Genomic DNA, 18,686 nt, shown 5'->3' on the forward strand with positions numbered 1-18,686 from the left:
GCAGGGAGGATCCTCCTCACCTTTCCAGTTAGCCACCAATTTCTCTACAAGCTCTTGCTTCTTCCCCAAGCTCCCTCCATGCTGCCACAGGAATAATCCCGTGGGACGTGTTCAGGACCAGGTGAGGTAACATGATAACAGCACGACCACTGGCTTTCGAACCCCCTAAACGAGACCTCTCCGTCAGAGAGCAATGATTACCCTGGATGAAGCCTCCTTACAAGCTCTGCTACTCCCTGGAGCAGAGGCAGCAGCTCTCCAGCTACGGCAACGCTGCCTTGCATCTTGGCAATGAATTTGCAGAGACGACATCTGTTCCTTCCCCACGGGCTTTACAGACCCTCGAGGTTTGAGAGAAGCTTCATTTTTATTTTTTTTTTCAGCCCCTCCTTCCTGCATTCTTGGGGACAGTCCCATGGGTGGGGAGCACCGTGGCGAGGGGCACCTCCTGGGGCTGGCAATGCTGCATGGTCCAGCTCCTTTGCCTTGTGCTGGCTGGAAGATGGCTTAGAAACTGGAGAGCGGGTGAGGATACTGGGTCTATCAGAGAGGATTTCCCAAAAGTGCTCACCCCTTGATATGGGTTGCCAAAATGCGTTTCAAAGGATCATGGCTTGAAAATGACACCCAGCAGTCATACTCCTTGAAGGCATCTTCAGATAGGTAGCTCCTTCCACACCACCTTTCTGGAGTTGCTGTGCCCTGCATCACCTTCACGTTCCTGGTCCTCCTGAGTTCCTTCCTCTCCAATAGGCACAATTTCACCCCCTGCGGCGGGTTCCCCAGGACAAGCAGAGCTGTGTTGTCCCAGGCTCTGAGGGCTGCACATGCTGGTGTCCGGGAGGACAGAGACGATGGCTGAGCACCTCTAGTTAATGGGCTTAACTGTCAATTAATTATTACACGTGGGTATAGTGGGGATAGCCCAGACCTGGGCTTTGCAGACGTTCAGCTCCGTTTATCAGCTCTGTCCGCTCTCAGCAGCCAGGCACAGCAGCCGGCAGCGGCCTGGGGAGACACAGCCTTGGGGGGACACCCCCCACCACAACCACCCCAAACCCAGCGCGAGCTGAGCACACTGCTTTGCAGCCCGACCCACAATGCTTCTCTGGCGGGCAGACCCTTTCAAAGTCCATGGTCTAAAAATTCCATTCCTGGACTTTGTTAAAGCAATTCTGCCTCAGAACTGATCTTGCACAGCAGGCAATCGCATAGCCTGCATTCATCAGCTCTCCTTAGGAGAAGGTGGGAGACCCAGGCTTCCATAACTTGACCAGAACAGGAAGGACTGGGAGAGAAATCATGACCCAAGAGCGACTGTGGCAGGTCCTAGATCCATCCTGGGCAGATCCTCGCGCCCTCTCAGCTCTGCTCTGCAGTTCAGCTGCAGCCGTTGTGCTAGTGAAATGGCTGGGACGTAGGCAGATCCAGCAGAAGATGGAGGAGGCAAGGAGGACACGGGATCTGGCCCTGGAGCGAATGGAGAAGGCAGCTCACAGGTTTAAGCAAGAGGTAATTTGGGGAGAAATGTGTGTGGGAGGGATTTTATTTTGAGTAACCAAAGAAAGGGGGAAGTCCTGATCAATCCGTCTTTGAATGATGGTTAGGACATGAGCACATTTTGGATCATGACCTATTTTTTTGAGGGTCACCACCCTCCACTGTGACCCCCCAAAAAAACCAACCCCACTGTGAAAGCAGCATAAAAGAAGTATTAATACAGACCTGAGGATGAATGACGGATTGGAGTTTGGGACCCTCTGAATGAGATAACCGCCTCAGACCTCCCTATGCAATTTTCTCCTCATCCAACCCTCCTGCTAAGCCTTTCTTCTCCTGTCCTCCTCATCTCTGCCCCTCCATAGGGACCTATCTGCCCTATTGTCCTCAAAGTACAGGGCAGGGGGGCTTCACTTCCCTCCAACATCTGCACATCGGTGACCAAAAGACATTTCTTCTTGCCCACACCCAGGTAAAGGAGCACCTGGATTTTAGGTCAGGTCCTTGGATTTGGGATTTGTCTTAAACCCTGAATAAATACCCATTGCTACTCTTTTCTTGTGGGGGAGGTTGCAAATAGCCACACACTTGTGTTAATGATACATTTTGTAAAACTTTAGCTGGTTGAACTGCTATTCAACACATTGTCTATGAGTTAGAAGGGGGGTGAAGGCCCGCACAAGAGTAAACAGAGATAGGTCAAACCTCTCGTACAGGTTTATGCAACTCTCCGGTCAAGAAGCAGTTTTCTGCCTGTTTTGGTTCTGTTTTTATGAACCAAGACTCAGCAAATTCCCCGTCAGCAAATTCCCCACTCCAGCACACACAGTGCTGTGTGGGAGGTCTGCATTTCTACAGGGAACGTCTCCTAAAATTCTCCATTCAAGGTCATTGCTGGGCAGGTGTTAGAATTGGGTACTCGCAGCCCCAACACCAGCCTTTTCTGTCATTTTCTTCCCTCTGCACCCAATTTCCTACCCTTTGCAGAACCCAGGCACCCAGACTGCACACATCCTTTCGTTGACGATGGTTGAGCTGGCAGAGAAGCTAAAGGAGGGGTCCCTGTCCCCAGAGAGTGTCCTCTACTCCTACATGGGCAAAGTGAGTGATGCCCCCAGCATGGGAGAGATGCTGGGGGGCTCTTCCGCAGCAGGGGTTTTCAAATCAAAAAACAAGATCTCTGCTGAGAGAACTAACAATGCTGAGGATCACAATTCATCAATACTGTGGTGGCTGAAGGGTGGTTTATGGGCGAATAGGTAGGACGGAGATCCAGGGCAGAAAATTATCCTAGCAAGAAACATCTAAAGTTTAGAAGTGAGGCCCGAATAATGCGTGCTGGAGGTTTGAGGATATTGCAGCTTGCAAACTCAACTTACATGCTGTTTCCTTCCTTCCGTCCATTCATCTGTCTTGCTGCTCTTTGCCTGACCTCTCTGGCGAGGCTTTGGAGGTGACTCGGGAGGTGAACTGTGTGGTAGATTTCATTCACGGCTGTGAGGATCAGCTCCAGAAACTGAAGAAGCAGAAGGAGAAGGGGCTGCTCTATGGCATTCCCGTCAGCATCAAGGACCACATTAACTGCAAGGTACATCCCTGCTTCCCCTGCCTCTTGGCGTGGGGTTGGGAACAGGTCAGGATGCCCAATCCTCTACTCCTCTGCCCCCATACAAGGGATCCAGCTTGTTCCTTTTCACCCCATACAAGAGCTGAGAGTTCCCTCAGATAAGGACGTTTTGGACCAAATATTTGTGGGACCTTTCTTCTCATGGAAAATTTTGTTTTCTGCAGAAATGTCTAACCTGCTCAGATTTGATTTTCCCTCGGGTAGTCAGATCTTGCTCTGCCTGTGAGAAAAGTTAGGTGGGAACTTTGTCACGGGGGGCATCAGGACTTAACGTTTGTTATTGTCACAGCTCCAAACAGCTTCTTTCCTGGTACCTAAAGAGCTTTGCTTCCTATCCCCAAGGGCCACGTCTCCTCTGGAGGGATGGTGAAGTTTCTGGGCCAAGTGATGGAAGAAGACAGTGTCATCGTCCAGGTTCTAAAGAGCCAGGGAGCAATCCCCTTTGTGAAAACCAACATCCCACAGACGATGATAAAGTAATCACTTGTTCACCTTCATAAAAATGCCATGAAATGTAACTCTTGCTATCTGAGAGAGGGTGGGCCCGCATGCACAAGCTCCCACCTTTGTCCATGCATGTTGAGTTAATTGCCTCCTCATTTAAATATGAAATTATTTCTCTTATATTTGATGCCTCTTTCTTCCTAAATTCAGCTGTCCCAACAAATCGACTTCATGCTGATTCTACCTGCTGGGACTAATTCCACACTCATCCCTGCGTGGATGCTCTGTGCCCTGTATGCATGGTTTGCAGAGACAGAAGTACCTCAGTCACCTGCTGATCTTCCTCTCCCCAGCTATGACTGCAGCAACCTCATCTTTGGCCAGACGCTGAACCCTCTTGACCACCAGAAGAGCCCTGGGGGCTCCTCGGGAGGGGAGGGAGCTCTGATCGCAGGAGGAGGCTCCATCCTGGGCATCGGGTCGGATGTAGCTGGCAGCATCCGCCTGCCGTCCAGCTTCTGCGGGCTGTGCGGGCTCAAACCCACAGGCAACAGGATCAGGTACATCCCAACATCTGTCCTCTTCTTCCACCCACTGTGGAGACTGCAAAGCGTCCCTCACAGTGCATCAAACTTTGCAGTAGTGCCTGTGGTTTCCGCCAGGTTTAGGTTAGCACCTGCCTGTTCCCTTGTGTCAGCTAGGGCTAAGGACCTTATTAATGACATGGGATCTCCATCCATTAATACAGCAAAGACTTATTCAATTTTTAATAGCTCTGGCCAGGAAGCTGAAAGCAAATACTACAGGGTCATCTCCTTTTCAGATGTTTTCCAGCCCTTGCTTTGCTTGTAAGAGTTTTCTGTTTATCAGAGGTGGTTTGCTCATAGATGAGGGATTGGATGGACCGGGGAAAGGAGACGATAAAAACAGTCTCTAGTCCCCAGCAGCTTACAGCCCATGGAAGGCTTCCTAGCCTAGAAAGTGTCGAGTCTTTGCAGGACCTTTTGCCCTCCTAGACGTTGACTGGGAGCAAACGGAAAGTCTGCAACCCAGCGCGGTGACCTGCCTTCCAGCGAGAGTGGCTACTAATCTGCTTCTCCCATTATGTTCCTAGCAAACTGGGTGTGGTTTCTTCTATCACAGGAATGAAATCAGGTGAGTCCATCCATACGCCATGTTACTACTGCCAAACCTTTGCTTCTTACATCTCCTTCTACTGCTGAAATGCCAGCGAATGTGCTTGCTCGGTTATGTGTCTCATGACCAGTCAAAACCAGTGATCTATTAGACGAGGGCCTGCCTTGTGCTATTATGTTTTTGCACCATTTGTTCTGTTCTGGATGGCGGTAGGTGTTGGCTGAATCTGAACAGAATTGAAGCAACACCCGTTCAGGCAATGCATGGCAGTAAGTGAGACCTGCATCCCAGAGTCCTGGGATGTTTCACTGGAGATGCTTCCAGGAGTCTCTGCTGGCTTCATCTGCTGACAGGTGGTATTGCTGTTGGCAGGAGGGCTATGGTCCTTGCTTCGCTTGAGCTAGCCTTGTGCCTGCAGAAGCCTGGCCCAGAAGGTCAGCCCCAGTAGGTTACCTCTGCTCTGAGACTTACAAATTGTCCCTGATGGACCTCCTTACTCCTTGCCCGTTACACTCGTTCCCCGTTCCTCTTCCCTGGTCTGACTGAAACTCTTCCATGCTGGGCCCCTACCGGTAACTGTGAGACAGCACCAGCCCATCTGCCTGCAGTGACAGGACCTTTGTGCTTGCAGTGACAGCGATGCTGGGGCCGATGGCGAGAGATGTGGACAGCCTGGCCCTCTGCATGAAGGCGCTGCTCTGCCAGGAGATGTTCCGGCTGGACCCCACCGTGCCCCCCATCCCCTTCAATGAGGAGGTAAGGCTCAGAGGCAACCCCACACCTCCATTTTCCCAGCAACAAAATGACACCTTGGGAGAACCCTGACTGGTTTCATGTCTCAAGATAGTGAAGGACCCAGGGAAGTAAGTGTCCCTCTGAACAGAGGACACTCAGCATGAGCAACCACAAGAAGCAGCCACACAGCAGGGTTGGCAGGCCCCTCTTGGCTTGCAGTGATGAGACCTGCCAGATACTGACCCCTTCCCTTCCCAGCAATGTCCAGAATAAGCTCGTTGTCTCCATTCTGCCATCATGGCTCAATCCCTAAAGGAGCTGATTTCTCCTGATCAGAGGAATTCACCCCTCACAACTTTGAGAGCCTGATTTAACAGTCACTGACCTAAGAAATCATTCCCCTTTGCCATTAGCTCTCTGCTTCTGCCATCTGATTGTGTCTTTCTGGCTCAGGTCCTAGGATCCCAGGATCTTTCAGTTGTCCTTGACACCCAGACAATACAGACCAGTCGCTTACCTAGAGGAACAGGCCCCTGAACTCAGTCCATAGCCAGGCATCCCAGGCATGTGGTCTGTACAGGTGCTATCACACCTGCTATCTCACTGGGACATGTTCATATGGCAGGAGGTGGTGTCAGAAAGACCATACCAAGGACCACTTCTGCAGACCTATGTTCCGGACAACACTGTTTTCCACCAGCTCTATTGCCCCCATCATTCCTCCAATCCACAAGACCTCAGTTGCTGCCTCTCTGAGCCCTGGGAATGGTCCAATCTCATGTCTGCAAGTGATGTCCTCTTCTCACAGGTTTACACCAGTTCAAAGCCACTTCGGATTGGGTATTATGAAGGAGACGGCTATTTCCAGCCCTCACCCAGCATGAAACGGGCGGTCCAGCAGACAAGGAAGCTCCTCCAGGATGCAGGGCATACGGTGGGTTTTCATGCCTGTGGTTGGCTGGAGCTGTTATCCTTCTCCTTACAGAGTTTGGACAAGTTACTTCCCATCTCCGCTTTTGCTGCCCATAAAACAGGGACCATCCCTCCCTGCTGCAAGGATCCCAAAGAGGAAGGCACCTCCAGCAGTTTGTTTCCCAAACCAAAGTGACCTTACTTATGTTCCTGGCCTAGCAGACAGGAGAATCACCTTCAGATATCTCCAAGTTACCCTTTTCTAAAGCACTGTTTTTTCCATCATGTTTGATTTTCCCATAAATATCAAACTCTCAACAGTTTCCATGATTCCTCAGCTGTTAAACACAGTTTACAGATTTCTTGGTGGGTAAGTGGGAAGGGGGTTTGGAGCATTTGACCCCCCAGATCTAGACTGAATTATTATGTGGTTTCACTGATGGGAATTTCTATATGGGCACTGTTACAATGATGAAAATTAATTAAAAATACTTGGTGTTTTGAAGCCTCTAAAAATTCTTCTCTAAAATGTGGAGGAGTGGAGCCTGTGCCAGGTCACAATACGTGGCTAATGCCTTGGAGAGGGGAGAGGACAGTGGGCAGATGCTGCTAACCCAGGTCCCTTTGAAAATGGGGTCCTACAGCAGCCAGGAGGGTGTAAGCTTCCCACCACTTCCCACTCACCTCACTAGTGAGACAGGGAGGTTCACAGGGGGCTCCATGAACCATTCATCTTTGCTGCCTCTCGAACAGGGATGGTTTTCTTGCAGCTTGTTCCCTTTGCACCACCCAAGATTGATTACGTGGTAGACGAGCTGTTCACCAGAGGGATTTTCTCGGATGGTGCTGCTCACCTGGTGGACTGCTTGTGAGTAAAAACCCCGTTTCGCTGTGGGCCATGAGACTTGGCACTGCATAGCCAGTGGCTGCATCCAGAGTGTTTATATTCTTGAGGGTGCGAGCTAAATAATGAGCAGCAGAGGAGCAATTTCCGGAAGGATGAATTTAGCATGAGCAGCAGCTAGTTCACAAGAGCAGTTCACACACGTGGATAACGCAGTAGGGTAATAAGATATGACGTGTCGGCAGTGCTGTGGCAACTGGTTTTGCATGTGTGATTAGTCCATGGCACACGGGAAATATCATAAATTAGAGAACTTCCTATGGAAGTTTGGTGGGGTAGCCCTGGCTAGCGGCCAAACACCCACCCAGCCGCTCAGTCACTTCAAGGTGAAACATGCCCAGGGTTGTAAGCGGTCCCACCACTGCAAAGCACTCCAGAGCCTTTACAGCACTGACAACATAGGCAGTAAAGTATGTATTTCTCTATAACTTTTGCAGTGAGCATTCACTCCTGAGCGTCTAAACCCCACACGAGCACTTCTTGTTCAGCGTTTTGGGTTGAAACAGGCAGATTTTGTCTTCTAGCAACTTCCCTCTAGGACAAACCCTGCTCTGGAAACAGCGCTGCTGCTGCTGCTGTAGCTCTGGCACAGATGGCTTGTCCTGACTTCTCCTTCACTCTCTGCCCTTCCAGCAAAGGAGACATCGTGGATCCCAACCTGAAATCCCAGTTCAATACTTACAGGCTTCCTACTCTGGTGAAAAGGATCTTGGCTGTCATTTTGAAACCCATAGTAAGTGTGTGGACATCTCAGCTGTGTTAGAGGAAACCTGCAAGGTGGGGAAGTTTCCGCGTGCAGGGAGGTAGGCTGCTCCCCTCAAGAAGTGCTTTGCTGCTTCGTGTTAATTGCCTGATGGGCTTCATAGTGAAATACTCTTAAATACAATTAGTCCCTAAATCCAGGCTGAACTTCTCAAGTGGGTGTGACAGCCTTTTGTGGTACTTTTGCATGGTGAGGTCAAAATATGATCTGTTGTCAGGAACCCATGAGCCATTTAGCTCATCCAGCATTGGGCTCCAAGAGAATGGATATCACTAGCAAGGATCTAAACAGCATCCCCACATCCAGAAGATGTTCTCCAGGGCTAGCAGTGTGGTCTAGAGCCTTATTGGCATGAGATTAAATGTATAAATTAATGTGGGAGTAAAACCACTTCATTGGATACCATACCTGTTCTTCAGAGCCACTTCTGCTAGGAGAAGTGTCCCCAAAATGCAATCGTGTGGTAGCCAGCTATTTCATCTGCATGGATGTTGACTAATCCCAAGTTTTTCTCTTCCCTCCGAAAGTACCCACGAATCGCTCGGGATCTCAGCGCTCTCTGTGGAGTGGGGTAAGACGCACTGAAGTAGCTCTAGAGAAAAGGGATGGACATGGATGTGTCCACTGGTTCACGCAGGTAGATGCCAGCTTGCTGGGCGAAGCCCTGTCATGGAGCTGTGCCGCATAGGCTGAGCCAGGTGAATATGTGCTGCCTCAGCACCACCTGGGCTTAGCACAGTCTTATCCGGGGCTACGCAGCCAGAGTTTATTCTAATTGCTCAAGGTCCCCCACCGTGGCAGGGCTAGGATGTCTCCATGGAGATCAGCACAGACAGATACGGGCTACTTCCCCTATCAGGTGGATACTGGTACCCAGAGCATCATGTGCCGAGTCAATGCATGCGGGTGCGGTGTGGTGTGAAGTACCTGGCCCTCCAAGAGAGACAGAGACACACTAAATCAGGAGCAAGTGAATTTGGAAGGCTGCCATGATCTTTGTGTAAGTGCTCTAGCATGGTGGCCTGCTTTTAAGCTCTTCTGATGTACCTGTAAGCGCATGTGAACCCAGTGGAATGGGCTGGGTGAACCTATAGCTTGTTCCCAGAAGGGTCAGGCGGTTTCCATAACAATGGGCACTCTGTGTGTTTTGTTCATTGTTTTCTGTCCCAAAGTTGATTAATTCTGCCACCTTTCCAGGTCTGCCAAAAATCTCTGGGATCAGCATGGAGCAGTGGCGGTAATGTGATCTATTTTTTTTTTTTTTTCCCCTCTTTCCATACTAAATGTAGTGAGAGATCCCTAAAGTTTCTAAGCAATTGCTTTGAGCTCTGTGATGGATTCGGGGTTGGAAATGGATCATATGGAAATGGAGCATCTGGCCTGGGCTTTTTTTTGAAAGTCAAGCTTTGCAAGAAGTTACAAGAGCTGAAGGCAACAGATGTTCATGTGAAGATCTCTATTTACTGGAGGATGAGGAAAGATTATCCTTTGCCTTGCATTTTCTAAGCAGAAATAGTATAAGAGCAGCCACTAAAGATGAGGGTTTATTTTTTTCTTCTTTCTGTCTTGGTGCAAATCCTTAATTTCAGACATTAGGTGCTATTGTCATGAGCTAAGACCATGTTTGAACTATCAAGTGGAGACGTTAGGAGTCTAAAATTGTGGTTGCGAGCTCTTTGGCTTCTGTGGATTTTGTATGAACTCGTTTGGCATCAGGAACAGAGGACAGAAAGCACTCTCCTGGGTAACTGAGTCCAGTGCTGCCCACAAACTCATCAGGTTCCTCCTAAAATGCTTGCATTAGTTTTTATTGGCCAGCTTCTCTCCTCCCTGCTCTGATGGTTGGAAATCTTCATATTTTCTGTGCTGTTTATTCGCTTCCAGTTGATCATTTTATTCCTGTCTTTGAGCTCAAATAGCACCTCTCCTCTCTGGTATTTTCCACTCCCTCTGTCGTCCTTGATCTATTTATAGAGAGTGATCGTATCCCCTTTTCAGCTGGTGTTTTGCAAGGCCGAATAAGCTGATGTTTTGGTATCCTCCCCACAAGGCAGGATCTGCGTTCCCAGGGACACCCTGGCAAACCTCCCCGAGCAGGGACGTGCCCCCAGCCCGCACCACGCAGCCCCCGTCAGTGCCAGGCACCGGGAGGAGGTGCAGGCTGGCTTGCAGCGGGTCTGACAGGTTATAGGGCAGAGGAAAAGCTCCTGCAAACCTGCCCAGTCATCGCGTTTACCAGAGTGTTCGGAAGGAAATGGGTTTGGGGTTTTTTTTTTTTAGGTGTAAACACATGCCTCTTCCCCTGGGGAAAAAAAAAAAAAAACAAACCAACGAAAAAAACTAAAGAAACCCCAAAAAAACAACCCAAAAACCCTCTTAAAAATGTTTGCCAGCCTCAGAGATACTTTGGATTGTTTTTCTTCAGTGAAACCATATTCACATTTTTTCTTCTACTGCAAACAAGAGCTGATTGAAAACTTTTGGCTAGTGACCAGCCTCTCTCGCAGAGGAAAAAAAAAAAAAAAACAAAACCAAAACAGAACCAAACCAGGTTAGCTACACTGACTGTATTTCCTGGAAACCCATCTCATTGGTTGAACTTTCGGCAGGAAGGATCTCAGACTGCAGATGGAAATTGAGGTCAGACTAAAAAAGCCCCTCGTGGCTGGGGCTTTTGTGAGAGCTGCGGAAGACCCTTGAACAGAAAACTTGGAGTGAGAGACTTGTGCAGAACAGGGGCTGGACCATGGGACAAACGTGTCCCTGTGGCCAGAATATGGCTGCAGAATGTCTTCTAGATTCTTCTACCAAAATAACTAACGCTTTTAGGAAATTTGCCTCTTTAGTCGGGTAGAAATAATTCTTCAAACTATTGTCGATCTCCGTTCAAGAAAATCCAAAGACAACATTGTTCATAGGAAGGATTGGGTTAATACTCAAAGAAAACAACTCTGAAGTGCCCACCTAGCGTTAATGTCTAGGTTGGGGCAGCACGTGGTATTCTGACAGGAAACCTAAGGGTGGAAAACCAAAATCCAATTGCCTCTATCAAAGCACAGCTCAGATTTTCTTTGATTTTTCAGTTGTATCCAGGAAGGGGTTTTTCTTCCTTTTCCCATGCTGCAGGCATTGATCTGCCGCTGCTGTCCAACAGACATTGTTTGTCATCTCCTCTGTCTTTCCTTCCAGGTTTACTGTGCTGAATTCATTGCTAAATGGAGGAAGCTGAGGCTGGATGTGATTCTTTGTCCTGCGCTGGGGCCAGCCTTCAACCACGGCTACGCTGGGAAGCTCTTTGGTAATCTCTGTTGAGGTGTCTCTGGATGCATCCATGGTGGTGTGCGTGAGCAAGATATTTTGGTCCCTTGGACATTCCCCAAACCATGTGCGGTGTTTGGTCTTCCACCTGGGGAAGAAAGCAAAAGAGAGGTCTCCTCTGGGTGGGTCTTCTCACGTGCCCACCTCGTCTGAGCTGCAGGTGTTTGGATTATTATGGGGCAGCAGTTAGCGGCACATCTGTCCCAGTCATTCTTGGGTGAGTTTCCCTGCATCGTCTGTCCTGTAGAAAGCCCAAGAGGTGCTCTTGCAGCAGAGACTGGCTGTGAAGATAGTTGCCAGAAGGGTGGTAGACCTTAGTACAAGGCCAGGCTCTTCTGAATGTGGCCATTCTACATTTCCCAAGACTTTGCAAATAGCAGAAAGGCTTGTTGCCTGTGACTCGCAGAAAAAGGCCATTTTTTATAGCTTCCAGCAAATAGTCAGGGTCCTCCATCTCTCTAGCAATGGCCCTTTGGGATCCAAAATCCTCACGATGGTGTTACAGAAGTGGAATTCTGGATTATCTTGGAAAGAGAGCTGGGATTTTTCCCTGAAGTATGGGAGACATAGATGCAGACTCTGACTCAGATCAAATACTCACATCTGTCTCTCCCAGAGCAAATCTAACCTCCACCTGACTGACAGGTGAAGGCATGTGTCTCTTTCCGGTCTCATCGGCCATGTGGCCCTCAAACCTCTCCATCAAAAGTCCCTTTGAAAGCAGCATGTTTTCATGGTCCAGCAACTCCAGTCTACAGTTCCTGCAGCCTGAATTATCATCCGAAAGTCATTGGTGGTCCAGCACACTAAATTTTGCCATTTTGCATTCTCTGTGTGATCTTTTCCAGCGGCGACCTCCTATACCAATTTATACAACGTCTTAAACTTCCCTGCCGGTGTGGTGCCGGTCAGCACCGTCACAAGAGCCGACGAAGAAGAACTGAAGCATTACCGAGGGCACTACGGGGACCCTTGGGATAAGAGGCTGAAAGAGGTCAGCGGGGAAAGAGCTTAAGTCTTAGCAGAAGGCTGTGACTGGCACAGTGACACTTCTGGCACATTGTCCCCAGGCTTGTCTGCATCTCCTGATGAGTGTGGGAGCTTGTTTAGTAGTGCAGTTTGCATACACCGCGTTACTGCCCTGCATGTGGTGCAGCTGGGCTGGTGTACATCAGCCTGACAACTGTCCCCTTGCGTGTCTTCCTTCGTCTTCTCTTCCTATAACATCAAAAGACAATGTTCTCTCTTGTGCCTCCCCAGGTGCTCTGACTCAGCACCATGCGTAATTTTTGCAGGCTGTGGAAGGAGCCGTGGGGCTGCCGGTGGCCGTCCAATGCGTGGCTCTGCCATGGCAGGAGGAGCTGTGCCTTCGCTTCATGAAGGAGGTGGAGACACTTGCCCGCAGCACAAAGAGAAATCTGTGATTCCTGGGAACCTGCCTTCGCTATGACGACTTTTCTTTCCCTGCCCTTCACTCCAGCCACCTTGCACAAAGCAAAGTAGATAGCGACCTGCAGACTCTGAACCACCGCTTCAATAAACTGGCAATAAATGTTGTTTTTAAATAGTCAGCAAAAATCACATCTCTGTCCAAATTGTCCTTCTTTGTTAGAGATAAATTGAGTCAAAAAAAAAAAAAAAAAAAAAAGAAAAAAAGAAAGGAATGAGAGTTAATGCTGAACTAAAGGAGTCCAATAACTATAGTGGTAAAAATATCTGTTGTATGATATGAGACCAAAGAGCTGTTTACCCCAATATTTTACTTCCAACAGTAACAGTGGGCAGGAGCGGATGTTTGCGGGCGAGTAAAGTGACGGATTCCCTCTCTGGGCTAAGAGACTTCTTGGCAGAAAGTTGCAGTCAGCGTGTCATTCTTAATAGCTGCCAAGAAAGTTCTCCTTCGTGAACTTGTTGGGCCCCTTCCTGAACTCAGTTACTCTCTTGATTTCCACACCATCCGGTGGCAGTGGGCTCTGCAGTTGAGCTGGGCAGTGAGTATTGGAGAGCTTAATTTTCATTGTTTAAGCATAAGCTGTGAGAAATGGTAACTGGTCTGTCTTCATTCCTGTTCCTTACTGTTTCTTCCAGGTAAGCAATGGGAAAAGAAGGTTGGGGATTTTTTATTGCCTTTAAGCAATAAAAGTTTAAGCGTTTTTGCGGCTACATTCAGACCATTCACACTGTTTGGTGCTTCCAACCTGACTGTCACAATTGTGTGCCGTTTCTCGACGCATCCTTCACTCTCATGGTGGAGGAAGAGGCTGGAAGGGAAGGCGGAGGCGGGGGGTGGAGGAGACCGAAATGCTTTGAATAAGCAAGTGCGCCTTGAAACAAGGCATCAACGTGAGCGATGATCCGTGCCTTCTCCAAGCTACATATCTCTCCAGGCGCCAGGGCTGGATGCAATATTTCCACCAGAGGAGGAGAGAGATGAGGGGCCAAGGGGTGACTCTGCTCTTGTTATTTATGTCCCTCGCTGGGGCTGCGCAGGGATGCTGCAGTCATCCACCAGCCTCCCATGGTCACAAGCAGGTCTGAGTCACACGGATGAGTCCTGACTCCTCAGCCTGACTCACCACCCTCTGTTCAGCAGCAGGGAGAAGGTCAACGGCCCAGCCCTGCTCCCAGAAGATGCCTTGTCTCTGCAGGACTGCTGCTGGGCGGTGCCAGCCACAGAGCTCCTGCCTGATGGGAGTCTGCCGAATGACCGTGACTATCTCAGGCCAGGAGCGAAGGATTTAGAGCTCTCCTCTCCTAGGGAAGATGGGAGCTCACCACTAAACAGGTAAGCTGCCCAAGTAGTATTCCTGGCTAAATCTGAGCATGCACAGACCTTGTTTTGCAAGGGAAGGATAGTGTCCTTTGCTCCTGTATCCCTCCATATCTTTGCAAGGCTGAATGAAGTGGAAGGTTTCTATTTCTAAAAGGAATTTCCCTGTGCATACTTGCACTCTGCATTCCAGCTGCTCTTTGTGGGTGGCTCTGGAAGGGATTTACCATTCCTCTCACTCTCCCCTCTCCTGCCTCCAGCCAGTCGTTATATCATTATATCTCAAGATGCCGCAGAATTAGCTCCCAGGGCCCCACACCCAAAGGGAAGTCCTCACTCCCATCCAACAGATACTGAAGCAGAGTGCATGGGTGCCCTCAGCCCTGGTTTGCAGCTCAGCCACAGCTTTCTTGGCGCTGAAGCAGATGAGGTAGAGACAGGCCCAGAAAAAGGTAGAAGAGGCATCAGGAAAAGATAGAAGAGGCATCAGGTAGACAAGACACAGCTTCGGACCAGACGTAGAGGTCTGTTCAGGAATTTAAAGAGCAGATAAGTGCCTCAGCTTGGCAGAGAGCAAAGCACCTTCCAGAGTAAAACTCAAGGTCCTTCTCAAGACAGGTTGTCCGTGATATCAGTTGGCATTGCTGCAAGAACGTAGGGGCAAAGTGGAGAAAGTGATGCTGAGGGCAGTCTGGTGAGCTCGGGCTGAAGGAGGGAAAGGCCTTTTGTCAGGCATAACTATAGGTTCACAGGAGAGTTCTCCCTCTAGACCTCCCCGGGGATGGTGAGAGGATGTCAGCTCCTTCTCACACCCACCGGCACATTGCTGCTGTCTTTCAAACCCTTCCGTGGCCCCTTCACCATCAGCTGTTGGCTCGGGCAGCGCAGCCCTCGGCCATCTGCACCCTGTGTTTACAGAGGGCTTGTCCCAGCCACCTGGCACTGACCAAAGCCCAGGCTTTGGTCTGGCTCAGACAGCTAGGTAGAAATGCTCCTTGGGCCAAAAGGGCTTTGTTTCCACTTGCTTCTCTCACCCCTAGCACAATATTCTGGCTGTCATCTTTGTTTTGATCATTTTTCCTCCTTCCTCTTGATTTTAATAAGAATTTAAATCTGTTCTCCTCAACCCGTGTTTCATTCTGCGGCCAGGTGAGTAACCGAGCAAGGTTGAGAGGTTGAGTCATCAGACAATCCAGCTTCTTTATTTGGTTTTACTTTATTTTGCAGGGTTTTTTCTTAGTTTGCGGGTTAGGCTTTGTATAGTCAGGACACCGGGAGCAAATAAAACTCTCTAGAAGATCTGATATCAGCAGAACATGAGTTGTTAGGGCAGGTCGGTTGGCCTCCTACAGCATCCAAATCGAACAGAGCTCTCGGGTGTCACAGGACATGGCAGAGGGCATTAGAAACATGAATGTCTCCAGGATGCCAGACATTCATTTCCAACAAGTTTCAAGGGAGGAGACAGTTGAAGTAGCCAAAATCAAATGTTTAAAATGTAGGTAAAATGAAACACCTTGGCATAGCAAGGCTTACCCACGAAACACAAAAATGCAAGAACTAGGTTTGGTATATCTTTAGCTCCGAAAGAACTGTTAGCTGCACAAATCCTCATCTCTCTAAGCACAGCCTCAATCTTCTCTTTTCTCTTTTTTTTAAATTTTTTTCTTTCACCCCCCACCCCCGCCCACCCCCTCCCCGGTTACTGTTCTCTTACTTCGCACTCAAATCACCTGGCTCCCCCCTGCCCTGCTTGCCCACGGTGCGGCCAGTGAAAAGCCCAACTTCCTGCTGTAGGCTTTGTGCCCAGCCATGGAGCAGCTGGGACCATCCCAGCCCTTCACCATCGGGGCGCTGAAGTCTCCGCTGTCACTCGGTGGGGACAGACCTGTGCACGACACCAGGCACGACGGAAGACGTAGGAACGCTCCTGGACTTCTGGTGGAAGAACTAACAGCTCTCTGCAGCCTCTTTGCTAACGGTGTTTCTGCCTTGCTGGAGAAGTTGTAAGCACGATCCATACAATCCACTTGGCTACGGAAAGGCCCAAGGAAAATAGTGCAATACCCACGAAAGTGGAAAAGATGTAGGGATGTTCAGTCCCTGCTGTCAGAGGTGTGAGGGCCGGTATGGGAGGTTTCTCTCCCCATCATATCGCAGTTTATTCAGGGAGAGACAACAGGGGCCCGGCTGAGCAACGCGAGAAAGAGTTGATAGAAACAGAGCCTTTGTTGGAAAGGTACAGAATAAGTAGCGGCGAGTTTCGTACTAGCTGTTATGTTCTTTGAGTGTTGGTGGAGTTGGACTGGAATCGAGGAAAATCTCATGCTTCCAATAGATATTCCAGGCTGAAATGAGTCAGAAACTGGAGAGTTCCCAGAAAACATTTATTTAGCCCTCTTAGCCAACTGGAAAAACTTCTCCAGAGGGGACCAGCACATTTCACTGTGATTTCTGCATTTTGTGAAATGTCTTTAAAATTCTTTCAGAGCAGCGTAGTTAACATACCTCATTTTGTAAATTGTTTTGAAAAAGCGCCTCAGTGTTTGCTTCTGAAAACATGAACATGAGATACAACTGTCATGATTTATTCTTTGTTATTTTAATCAAAATGGAGCCAAAGCTGACTTAAAAATAGTGATTACTGATTTAGAGGGATGATAGTTACAGAAAATTTCTGTCAAAACCCGGCCTGCTTGAGAGCTGAAGGCGCTGGATGGAGCGGGATGAGAGTACATCAGTGCAGTTTTGCTTTCGCAAAGATGGTGCAGCTCTTGCTGGGGACAGGAATGGACTGTCTGAGTTGGTCAAACTGCCTTTTTTCTGTGCTGGTCCAAAGCGAAGGAGATGCCGTGACTGCCACAATGAAATCCCAGACCAGCTGCTACAGGCTGACTCTTCTCGTGAAAAGGGTCTTGGCTTTCATCTTCACTCCACTGGTGAGTTTGGCCTTGGACCTACATCGATTCGCGTGAGAAAAGCATTGCAAAAACATTGCACTTGGCCTTGGTTGTTTAGTGCACCCCAGTGCAATGTGGAGGAGTGAACGCTGACCTGTGGGTCAGGCAGGTCTCTCTCCTCTGCTACTGACCTGAGATTTCTCCTGGGACATCTCTTTGCTTCCCTGCCTCCGTTTCCCCACAGGGACAGTGGTCCCCTCCTCAGCAGACTTTTCTCCCAAGCACCCCTTGCTCCCCTCTGACTAGATGTGGGTCCACACAAAGCCACCCACTGTGACCCAGCCCATCCAGCCGCCTCCGTGTAGCAGCTCCTCTCCGTGTCTGGGACTCTTTAATTTCATATGGCTCTTGGAGTGTCAGGTTTGGATTTTGAAACCATCCCAGTCCTGAGGGTGGATTCAACCCTCGCTCCCTCCAGTCGCTCCCCACTGCCTGTGTCCCCACTGCAGGCTGCGGCAGGAGCCGTGGGGCTACCCGTGGCCATGCCATGCATGGCCTTGTGGTGGCAGGAGGAGCCATACCTCTGGTTCGTGAAGGAGGTGGAGGTGCTCACGCATGGATAGGGAAAGAGGCTTCCTCAGCAGCATCCGGCCACCTGGAAATGCAGCTGCGCCTGTTGATAAATCTGCCCTTTGAAACACCAAGCTGCTCCAGACAGCTCCGGCTCCATCTCCGTTAAACATTTGCCGAGCGTCTAAAGGGCAGGATGGGAGCACAGGTCGCAGTGCACAAGTGGATGTGGGAAGCCAATGCCCTGAGACTTCCCAGCACAGGAAAAAACACTCCCACACTTGCTCAGCCCAACACAGAGGTTATGTTGCTGTTATGTAGGCAAAGAAAGAGCCCACCTCTGCCTCGGGAAGCCCTTGCATGGATTGCCGGAGGCTGGGAGAGGGATGGGTATTGCCATGTGCTGATCCTGTTCATATGTGCCTTCTGGAGGCCCTTGCTGCAGCCAACACCATGGGGCAGGAGCAGGAACAGGAGCTGGATGGGCTGCAGGCATCTCCCCATGCCGCTGCTCTCGAGGAACCAGCAGCGCCTCAGCTGAGGCGGCACCCTCTGAGCAAGGGTGCCGCTGGAAGCGAACATGGTAAAAGGCCAGTTTAATTTGTTACCACGTAGCTAGTTTCTGTCATCTCCAGACTGTTTCTTAGAGGATGGCAAAGACAATTTTATTCAGAGTCTGTCATAAATTTTCCCAGTTAATAACAAAGAGAAGAATGTTCCCTGCTGACACAAACAGTTACAGAAAACAACAGTGATATAACTACTTATAACCACTAAGAATGGACATGAAAATGGATGAAAATTCAAGCATTAGAGGACTACCTAGCCCTGATGGGAGAAGGCTCTTCACCTTCCTTTCCACCTCCATATCCTCCCTTTCCACGCTCTGTTGGAGCAGGATCAGGTCCTGGGCCTCTGGCCACCAAATGCAACCTTGCAAAGTTTTGTAATCATAGAATGTGTTGGGTTGGAAGTGACCTTTAAAGGTCATCTAGTCCAACCGCCCTGCAGTAAGCAGGGACATCTTTAACTAGCTCAGGTTGCTCAGAGCATCATCAAGCCTGGCCTTGAATGCACAATCTAGCTGCTCAAAAACTTTTTTTCAA

The 18,686-nt window shown here is 49.4% G+C and overlaps 1 protein-coding gene across 1 annotated transcript; it reads left to right on the forward strand.

Moving 5' to 3' along the window:
- The first annotated feature begins 986 nt into the window (after positions 1–986).
- On the forward strand, positions 987–16,041 carry LOC134519500 (vitamin D3 hydroxylase-associated protein). The gene is made up of 16 exons (XM_063343794.1): positions 987–1,512; positions 2,488–2,601; positions 2,945–3,088; positions 3,470–3,603; positions 3,925–4,131; positions 4,686–4,726; positions 5,340–5,464; positions 6,252–6,377; positions 7,126–7,223; positions 7,893–7,992; positions 8,550–8,593; positions 9,220–9,259; positions 11,212–11,320; positions 12,189–12,334; positions 12,636–14,125; positions 15,908–16,041. The coding sequence occupies exons 1-15, from the start codon at positions 1,303–1,305 to the stop codon at positions 12,762–12,764; spliced, it is 1,767 nt and encodes a 588-aa protein (XP_063199864.1). The 5' UTR covers positions 987–1,302; the 3' UTR covers positions 12,765–14,125; positions 15,908–16,041.
- Positions 16,042–18,686: the final 2,645 nt, after the last annotated feature.

The sequence above is a fragment of the Chroicocephalus ridibundus genome, chromosome 8 (genome assembly GCF_963924245.1).
Source record: "Chroicocephalus ridibundus chromosome 8, bChrRid1.1, whole genome shotgun sequence".
In the NCBI taxonomy this organism is placed as follows: Eukaryota; Metazoa; Chordata; class Aves; order Charadriiformes; family Laridae; genus Chroicocephalus; species Chroicocephalus ridibundus.

Coding starts and splice junctions, on each gene's coding strand:
- LOC134519500 (XM_063343794.1), top strand. CDS start 1,303: ATGACCCAAGAGCGACTGTGGCAGGTCCTAGATCCATCCTGGGCAGAT. Junction 2,602..2,944: donor TCTACTCCTACATGGGCAAA/GTGAGTGATGCC, acceptor CTCTCTGGCGAG/GCTTTGGAGGTGACTCGGGA. Junction 12,335..12,635: donor GGGATAAGAGGCTGAAAGAG/GTCAGCGGGGAA, acceptor TAATTTTTGCAG/GCTGTGGAAGGAGCCGTGGG.